General features: G+C 37.8%; 1 protein-coding gene across 2 annotated transcripts; it reads right to left on the bottom strand.

The window, feature by feature from the left end:
• Nucleotides 1-889: 889 nt before the first annotated feature.
• Nucleotides 890-9,497, bottom strand: LOC102234790 (C-C chemokine receptor type 1-like). Of its 2 annotated transcripts, none has more exons than XM_005804923.2 (4): nucleotides 9,441-9,497; nucleotides 8,716-8,872; nucleotides 8,365-8,553; nucleotides 890-3,742 (listed from the first exon to the last, which is right to left on the bottom strand). In XM_005804923.2, the coding sequence occupies exons 3-4, from the start codon at nucleotides 8,538-8,540 to the stop codon at nucleotides 2,815-2,817; spliced, it is 1,104 nt and encodes a 367-aa protein (XP_005804980.1). In that variant the 5' UTR covers nucleotides 8,541-8,553; nucleotides 8,716-8,872; nucleotides 9,441-9,497; the 3' UTR covers nucleotides 890-2,814. The 2 variants fall into 2 exon arrangements, with proteins under 2 accessions (XP_005804980.1, XP_023181599.1); XM_023325831.1 differs by having other exon boundaries at nucleotides 8,716-8,916; nucleotides 9,441-9,482.
• Between the last annotated feature and the right edge of the window lie 585 nt (nucleotides 9,498-10,082).

Raw genomic sequence — 10,082 nt, 5'->3', positions numbered from 1 at the left:
GAGAGGGATGACAAGCAGAAAACAAAATCTGCTCCCCTGTTTCTACTCTGACTTGTTGCTTCATAAATCAACATGTCCGGTCTCTGAATGCATTTAATTCAACATTTTCTCCCCTTACAGATTTCCTTTTTTTCTCTTTCATTTGTCACACTTAAATGTTTCAGGTGAAACTGATTTTAAAAACTATCAAAGCAAATACAAAGCGCGGTGTTCAAATTATTATTTTTCTTATTAAAGGAAAAACAGCAGATTGAGAAGCTTTAATCACATTTTTCGGTTTCATTTTACTAACCACATCAACAAACTGTGAAACTCTGGCTTTTCTGTGGCTGTCGGACTGATGGCTTCTTCCTGGTTAAGGGGCTTTTCATGACACCTCCCAATGTCCGCCATTGGGAGCAGAGTCAACTGACGGACCGCCCCCACCCGTCTCTGGACTGGAAGCTGTTTTTTTTTTATTTTTTTTTACCCCTCTACCATAGGTACAATTTTGGTTTGCTCTCAAATTATAATATTTTGCACTTCCTTAGAAGACAATACACAAAATTAGTTTTGTTTTTGATGTTGTTTCTGTTTATCATGTGAAAATGTTACATCTGTTTTGTATTTTGTTGACACTCATAAACTATATCTAAATTCTGTCCTAAATTATTAAAAAAAAAAAAAAGCCTAACGGTCAGAAGTTTCATACATCTTAAATATCGTATCGTGATACTGACATGGTATTTATTTGATGTCGTATCAATACCAAAATATGCAGTATTGCACACTTGTTGTATCCTCTTACATGTCAGAAATTGAGTTCTAATTAAAACATTTTACTGAAACTATTTTCATTTCACATTCAAATCTGTCTGATTTAAAAAAAATTGGGTATCCACAATCAAAATATTTTTGAATCGTTTTTTATTCCTCAGCACAAAACAATCAACTTTAAGTACAAAATCCAAACTGGCTGGCAAGTGACAACAAAATAATGGTTTTTGGAAATACAGCAGATTTTTACACACAAAAACACAAGCTAAAACAAACAATAACAAACAACACATTATAATCCATAACACTACAAATGTGTAAAAGATTGAACTTAATGCTGAACTGTTGAATGTTGAACTACAACTGAGTCATCATATTCAGTGTAAAAAAAAGATCTACAACTACAATCACAAACTACTTACAGATTTAGCCCCAATTCACGTGTTAAAGCGCTTTACAAACAAAACAAAAAAGTCAATCAAATCAGAGACGTCAAATATATAGATTCTAAATGGATCCTGGTTACCAAACAGCAAAGTCAAGATCAGTTTAATAAAGAGATCTCTACAGTCATTTCAGTCAGATCAACCCAAAACACTTGGAAAGAAACTAGAATTGCAAACTATTTACAGATCTATTTACATATGTACATCCGGGATGTTAATGTTCATCAACTCATACCAGTATCAGTACAGCAGGTGAAATTTTAAGTGACAGTTTCTAAATCATCTCTTGAGTCATCCGCTTTTAAAGGTTGGCAATGCTTTGTTCCAGTGAACGTTGACATTTTGATTTGAGAACGAATCCCTGTGCTGTGTCAATGGTGACGCCTACTGTTTAGGAGTAGAACTGCAACGAGCGAGCCAAAAATAAACATCAAACATGTTTTTTTCAGACTGTGTAGAGTCCAGTTCATGTTGAACAGAAGTTGTTCCTCCATGATTGGCAAGTTGTCTAAATACATAGAAAATGTAAACAGGCCACAACTTCTAATGTGAAATTTATCCTAAACAAATAAACTGAAAAACAAATCTATCAGAGGGAAAGACATGAATACAAACTTTACATTCCTTCTTGTGAAACTCTTCTGGATACGGCTTCTTAAATGGTTATGCTGACATTAAAATCTTCTGACAAATTTAGGTTAAAACTGACAAATACTACAAATATAACTGGTCATGATTTTATCCACTTTGGCAAAATGTTTAGCAACCTCGGAGAGAAGGTAACCCCAGAACAAGATGCTATGGTATTCTTTAAGTAGTGTGCTGCTGTTTTCATGCTAAACTTATTTTTTGTAAATAAGTTACAATTTGGTTTACTCAGACTTTAATATATTCTTCTGAAAGACTTTTAGGTGATTTTTAGGAAGAAAGAGCTTCTTCCTACAACTTAGGGCCCAGCAAAGTTTTTGGACTGTGGGGGTCAGCTGAAGTACCAGGTGATAACCCACACACGGACTGATTCTGGTGTCATTATGAATCAGTGCTACACTGAGTAAAAACGTGCCTTTTCACTTTGAAGGTAAGTAATACCTGTGCTACAACAGAAAGACAAGCTTTTGAAATTGTCAAGTCTCACTCTAGCTAGTTCTAGCCAAGTTGGGTGTGTCTCCATGGGCATTGTGTTCCTCACTATGTGGGCGTAAATATGGGCAGGATCATGGGAAGGTGGGCGGGTTATGCGGTAGACGCTCCAATGTTGTCGTTAGCTATCCTTGGACTTCCAGTGTCTGTGAAATCTCTCTGAATATTTCGTTCGTTCCAGGTTCCCCGTCCAGTTGTCGTAAGCGCTCATGCAGTTGGCTGCATTTTGCATAAGCAGCATAAGGCAGAGGGGCCAACTCTGATGGAAGTATTTTGTAAGGGCATTTTACACATTACATTACTTTACATTTCTTTACAGATTGCTGCATGTTTAGGATAATTTTGAATTAATATAATTATTTTTTCTGGAAGTTATTAATGAAAATCTACAGAAGGTCTAGAATTGCAAATTCATACCAAAACTATATTATTCCAGCCAAGGTTAGTAAACTTTTTTTTTTTATCACTCATCTTATACATTCCCATGTTGATTTCTCATATTATCTGTCTGATGTCTTAATAAGCTCCAGCTTCCCTTCCCGTCGCTAAGCTCAGTCCCTGTCACTTTAGTAGATGTGTTATTTCTGCTGATTTCAGCAACAGAAATGTACTTCTTCAAGCTTGGGAAACGAGTAACCACAAGATGTCTGAAGTAGTTCTGGAATTTTCTCCCTACGAATGTATAAAACATTGGACTAATGCAGAAGTAAAAGTATGCCATGTTGCGGGTGACCTGAAGAGCGTAACTGAGTTTCTGTTTAGCCTCACAGCTTCTGAGTTCACCATGCAGGAGCTCTATTATGTTGAAAGGAGTCCAGCAGATAAAAAACAGCAGTACAATGATGAAGATCAGTCTGACTGTCTTGAATTTAGAAGCTATTTTGGATGATATGACTGTGATTGTGATCCTGACGTAACAGTAGATAATAACAGCTAGAGGGAGGATCAGGAATACAAAAAGCTGAATAAAAAATCCAGCATTTCTCAGCTTCCTCACATCTATATTTGTGAGGGCACTGGGATACTCTTCACAATATATCTTGCTGTCAAAGTATTTAAACTTGTTGATGATGAGCATTGGCCTGATGCAAGCCAAACCACTCACCAGCCACACCACCGCACAAGAAATGACTGCATAACTTCGATTCCTCACAGGAGCAGCAGTCAGCGAATACACAACAGCCAGGTGTCGGTCAAACGTCAGCAGAGTTAAAAAGAAAACTGAGCTGTAGAAGCCCATGTAGTAGGCACTGAAGACGATCTTGCACATAGCTGAGCTGAAAATCCATTCAGACATCTGCATGTAGACGGCCACAAAGGGAAGGCTGCTCATGAAGATGAGGGAGGACGCCACCAGGTTCAGCAGCAAAATGTTGGTCACAGTGGTCAGCCTCTCGAACCTGGAAGGAAATTGGATAGGAGAGAGTTAACCACATAAAAGTTTGACTTCTTATGTTTAATTTTTTTTTCTGTATTCAGAAGATAAAGGGAACTATGAAACAACAAAACCATCATGGGAAGAAGGTAAGAGGTTTAAGACTAGACATTAAATTAGACAGCGGAAACATCAGGTCACACCAACATTCAACTGAGATTCTTCAGAGTTCCAATGTACAAAATCAGTTAAAATGTAACACATTTGATACTTAAATGTGTTACATATGAGTAACACAAAAATTTAGAGAATCTGTCTAGGCCAACAACTGCAGGAACCTTAACACTGGAATTCAAACCAAACAAAATCATCCACATGGAAGCACAGGGTAGGGGAAGTATTATGCTGCGACAATGGGCTCCTTCAACAGGAAAGGGAGAGAAGTTAATGGGAAGCTGCACTGAACTAAGTACAGTGAAAACCCCAAAGAAAAAAACCCCTGCAAAACACTCTAAAGGTCCAGAAACTGTTCTGATGTTTAGATGTTTAGTACTTGTAAAACACTTTATCAAGTCAAAGTGCTTTACACTACATTCAATCATTCACACGTAAGAGAATGTCATTAGAGAATTTAACCAGTGTGGTTTCACTGCTATGCTGAGCTGCGAAACCAGACTGGAACTTTCTGTGCAAAGACTCATGTACCTGATTAGAAACTATTTTCTCAAGAGTTTTAGATGAGAAAGGAAGATGAGATATAGATCTGAAATCTAAGAGATGGTATTTATGCCACTGTCTGGTCTAAGCTGCTGCATTTTTTTGTAAGTGCTTGCAGTTCTTCAAATTTCTGTAAGTGAAAGGAGTCAGATAACGTTGGACAAAATGGTCATTAGGATAACTTGAAAGATTTAAAATGTACTGCATGAATCCTTTTCAGTCCAAAGCCCACGGTGTCTTTTTTTTCTCCACTTGGTGTCTGTCATTGTCATTTAAGTTTCCATGAGAACAGAAAATATCCTCACACTCTTCTTCTGGAGGTAGAGCTGTTGAAGAGGCTTGGTGGAGCAGTGAAGACTCTTGGGGGTTGAGATAGAAGCCTTCAACCCACCCACTCCTCTCTACCTACTGTACTTCACTCTGTAGGAGTGAAAATAACAAGCTTCCACAGAACCAGGACTTCATCTTATAGTCTCAGTGTTTCTTTTTTCAGACAGCCTCATTACATTCCCCCACAAGTCTGTCTAAAATGTTCTCATCTCTTGAGCCACACACTCTGACCATTTCAAATGCCAGAATAAAATGTTTATTTTATTTATTTTTTTCTTTTTGTATTGATGGCTGTTTTCTAACTCTTTCCCTTTGCTAATTTGCTGTCCAGTTTTTGGTCAAACTTCAAAGTGGAAGGTTTTTTTTTTTCATTTGCTTCATCTAAAGTTGCATCTTAATTTTCCTTGTCAGTGGGCTCCCTTATTTCCACAGTTCTCTTCATTGCTTTGCCTTCACAGATTTGACTGTTGTGTGTTCATGTTTACATTGTACAAGGTATTCCTTAGAAGAAATTTCCCAATAGTTTTTAAATACACTGTTTAGAAAAGCCCAACTAGGGACATGTGCGATTAATTAGCTTACGCTATAACAGTACTTCTCAAATAGTGGGGCGCGCCACCCCAGTGGGGCATGGTGAAGTGTCAGGGGGGCTAGAAGCAGGACTTTATAATTGTTTTTTCATGTTAACTGATAAAGAAGCCTCTGGTCACCATGAGAACAGAAAATATTCTCATGGTGTAACACTGCTGCTCTGGTGGCAGCAGAGTTCAAACTAATCAACAGGCTGCCTGTTTAAGCCAGTAGAAGTACTGTTGTAAGAGCAGAGGGGAAAAAATGGAGCGAAGGATACAAGTGCGGATGTTTTAAAATATAGCTATCATCATAGAGGAAAGATGGAGAAGTCTGACAGTGAAAAGAAAAACGGCAGCAGAGGTCAATAAAGCAAGTGTGACGGAGTTTTATGGCCAGACTGAGAGTTTTATTTTCAAATACAAGAATACACTCGTAATACTACGAGAACCAAGACCTATTAGCAGAATTGGTTAAATATTGGCAGAATAAAGATGCAATATTGCCAGAAGAAAGTCGTTAAATTAAAAAGCTTCAATAGAGTGATATGTAACCTGACCCGCTCAGCAAGTCTGGTTCAGAAAATAATTGAGAGACACTGCACTATAAGCACCATGACACAGGCAATGGAACTGCTGTTTAATTCAGTTTGTCTATGTCACCGTGTCTGTTCCCATGAAATAAGCGTGAGATAATTAAAATAGGACTCGTTGTGCTTTGGAAGAGATAAGACAAATAGAGGTTTGTGGGTGGCATCACCACAAAATCTAAGATAAGAAAGGGTGTTGGCAACCTCAGCTCTCTGCAGTGTTAACAGTCTGTGTGGTTTTTTTTTAACAACCTCTTAACTTCAAACCAGGAAGTGATTGAAACATAGCTTTGTTCTGGCCAAGGAAAACTCTGAGGAAATTCTAGTCTATGGAAATGAGACGATGTTGCTCTACGGAGGTTTCAAGTGGCACAAGAGGTTCAAAAAGGTACGAACGAGAAAGACTGTTCCTAATGTTAAGTACATCAGGTATCTGATGCTTGGACATCAACTGACTGACTGATCCAAAGTGAAATCTGGAATATTTGGGCAGGTTCAGGGTATGTGTAGAAATAATGTCAGTATTGCTGAGTGAGTCAATATGGGTGTGTCTGGGCGTCCTGGAGTATCTTCACACAAGCCAAAATCTTAAGAGAGAGAGTCATCACTGTTGATGAGTAATGAATGTTTGAGGATACCATAGAAACCAAGCACCACAGCTTTCAGTGGAACAGTCTGCTGTGAGGACAGCAAGACAGTCAAAGTCCAAAGTCATCCTCGTGTTACCTGAAATTTCAATACCAGAGGCATTGCCCATGTAGAGGTGCATTTCCACTGACCAGATAATAGAAACTTAATAGAAACACAACAATTTTGAAAAAAAACTAGTTATTTGATCAAACTTTTTGGCGCTAGGATGAGGTGTTTTTGTTGTTGTTGTTGACCGTATTGAAATTGGTTCATTTCACAAAACTGCCATTGAAACACTTTTTTGCCTCATGACCAACAACCAGATGTTACCATCATGAAGAGGAAGACGAGAGGAAGTAGTCAAAGGACGATGATGCACATGTTTTTTGAACAAACTTATTCATGTGTTATTTCAATTGCGTCTTTTATTTAATGGAAACACGCAACTGCAAAATTGTGGGGTTTTTTTTTACATTAGTTTTGCATAAGTTTGTCATGGAAATGCAGCTAGAATGTTTGCAAAGAGATAATTTACTCTTTACTGCATGGATGTGCTAATACAGGTCAGAGTTGAGTCAGGACAATTTGTGTCCATTTTATCACAATATTGCACAAGTTCACAATGTTCTGAACATCGGACCGTTCCTGACCTACAGCATGGCTGTGCTGGACCAGCCTCTCTAATCATAACCTGGCACTGTTACCAGGGAGCTGTAGAAGAATGAGGAAGTGCGTTAGACTGAACAGGAATTAACTGGAGGAGAAAAAATTGTGGTTTGGTTTTCATGTTTCATGTTCTTTTTCTGACACATCTTGTTCTTCTGTGTGACTCTTCTATGATCCTGACTAAATGTAGCTTCATGGATTTTAGACAATCAGTTTAAATCAAGATCATGTACTGTAAAACTAAATTTTACACCCTTCATCCCAATATGCACACACAGAAAATCCATCAAAACCAACCGACATGCTTGAAAGACGCGACCCATTTTTGTAAAACCCAAAAATACAAGACAAAGTGGTAAAGAGTGTGATGGCAGCTTTAGCAGTCTGTGAAGGATTTTAAAATAAAATCGTAACATTTTTTGAAAACCTGATATAATTCTAGCTTATTCCTTTTAGCATAACCTGAGCACACCAATAGTCTTTCCCAGTATCCAATCAGGTCGTTTCTTTGAAGCAAATATTGACAATCGGTGTGGCCCAGGGGACCGACTTCATCGTCAACCGTCGTTGTTGCAGATGTCGCTTGTGCCTCACATTTGTGGACATACCAGAAACGCAATACAAATGTTCCAGCTAGGAACGTTTAAAAAAAAAATAAAAAATAGCACTTAATTGTGCTAAAATAAATTTACTCATTAAAATTCATGTAATTAATTAATCAAAATTAACACATTAAAGGTCCGACCCTAACAAGAAGATATTCACAGGAAATTTGTTCTGTAATAAGTCTTGCTTCAAGTAGCAATAAGCTGTTAGATTTTCCCTGATTCTCTGAAACAGGGAAACGTTTCTCCAGCTATGCTCAAATTGCTTCATCTATGTCAGAAACCTTCACGGAGGGGAACGGGATAGGTCTTTTTAATAAAAAAGAGCTTCAGAAAATTTCTACAGCCTACTTTTAAAACAGCTCATAAATGTTTTGGTCAGCAGTGGGTAAACTTGCTGTTTTCTGCATATGCTTTATCGATAAATTGAACTTAGATTTTAAATTTCGGTTTTGGATGAACATAAGTTATTTATTTAAGATAATTTCGCATCTTATTTCGTAAGAGGTCCAACTAGAACTTGGCTTTATATACACTTACCGATAGATGATGATCAGGACCAGCCCGTTGCCGAGGAGACTGAAGGCAAACATGAAGTAGTAGAGGACAGATAGCTGAGCTCCCAGGAGGTTCGAACTGTCGTGTCTGCATGGTGGTTTTGGTTCGATCCCAGGAGAGCTTTCATAATCATATTCGGGTGTTGTTGTCTTTTCCATCTTTGTGTAAATTCTGTCAAAAGCAGAAATAAAACACAAAACATTCACAAGGTCATGCTGCAGTAAAGGACTTAGTAGCAATTTAAAAAAAATCCAAGCAACTTAAAAAGATGATGTATGCATGCTTTTGATGCATGAATCAAAAGTAGACAATTGAAGGAATAAGATGTCTTACTTCAGCTGTACAGCGCCAACTTTTCACTCTGAACTTCGGTCCCTCTACAAACCCACTGCAAGTCACTCACTTATAAGTCAGCAAGCCAGAGGAAGTTCCTAAGAAGTGTGGGGCTTCTCTGAAGGCGTGTGTGTCTGTGTGTGCTGCAACAATGTCTCTGCGTGCAACAACCACACAGCACTGTTCAGCTTTTAAAGTCGCCTGCACTCAGACAGAAACAGCTCACATGTGCAGCACGTTAATATCACAGTCATCATCAAAGATAAACACCTGTGAACACTTTAAAATGACTGCAGAATGGAGAGAAAAACAAAGACAATAAATGGGCTGGAGGCATTAGATAGATAGATAGATAGATAGATAGATAGATAGATAGATAGATAGATAGATAGATAGATAGATAGATAGATAGATAGATAGATAGATAGATAGATAGATAGATAGATAGATAGATAGATAGATAGATAGATAGATAGATAGATAGATAGATAGATAGATAGATAGATAGATAGATAGATAGATAGATAGATAGATAGATAGATAGATAGATAGATAGATAGATAGATAGATAGATAGATAGATAGATAGATAGATAGATAGATAGATAGATAGATAGATAGATAGATAGATAGATAGATAGATAAAGGGTTTAAGTAGAAGTAGAAAGTAAAGTAGAAGTAACTGCTTCTACTTTAAAAAAAATTAAAACTGGAAAAATGCCTTACTATTTTCTACACGTTCAGGGTATTGCGTTTTTGCTCAGTTTTCAGTCCTTATCAGTCCTCATGTTCCTGTCCTTCCTCTGTAGTTCTGTTGCTTCTACTGCTCCCTGAGTCAGGATTAGAAGGGCTTCATGGGACGGGAAACAAAACACGGGAACACAAATGCAAATCACTACTTTATCTCAATGGATAAGAAAAGTGTATTCAAACCTGAACAAATCTACCCCTATCTAGAGGTAGTAATGGAAACTTACATTTTGAAGTATACCATTCATACATTTTGAAGTATAGAATGAGGAATGTTTTCACATTCCTCATTCTATGTGAAAACATTCCTCATTCTAGCATTCATCACATCCTCATAGTTGCTGGAGTCTATCACAGGGAAGATGCAGAGTTTGCCGAATCAGATATTCACGCCTGTCAGACGTCAAGGTCATTTGCAACTGTCAACACCGAGCCAATGTGGGCCCGAGACAAAGTGAAATTGCCCAACTTCTCCTATTCGCTCCAAAGAAGACTCCCCCATTTCTTCTCCATCCTGTGGATTACATTATGATTTACGAATATCCTTATGAATGAGACATAGCAGCAGATCAGCTGATGACAAAGCCACACTCAGTATTTCATAAAACAGGAGGCTCA

Source organism: Xiphophorus maculatus, chromosome 21 (genome assembly GCF_002775205.1).
Source record: "Xiphophorus maculatus strain JP 163 A chromosome 21, X_maculatus-5.0-male, whole genome shotgun sequence".
Taxonomy (NCBI): domain Eukaryota; kingdom Metazoa; phylum Chordata; class Actinopteri; order Cyprinodontiformes; family Poeciliidae; genus Xiphophorus; species Xiphophorus maculatus.
Note: the sequence above shows the minus strand (reverse complement) of the source record. Positions and strands in the feature narration are given on the sequence as shown.

Bases quoted from the DNA above. Each gene is read 5' to 3' on its own strand.
- LOC102234790 (XM_005804923.2), bottom strand. From the start codon at position 8,540: ATGGAAAAGACAACAACACCCGAATATGATTATGAAAGCTCTCCTGGG. The intron at 3,743-8,364 runs GTAAGTGTATAT...ATTTCCTTCCAG, and splicing joins GTCCTGATCATCATCTATCG to GTTCGAGAGGCTGACCACTG.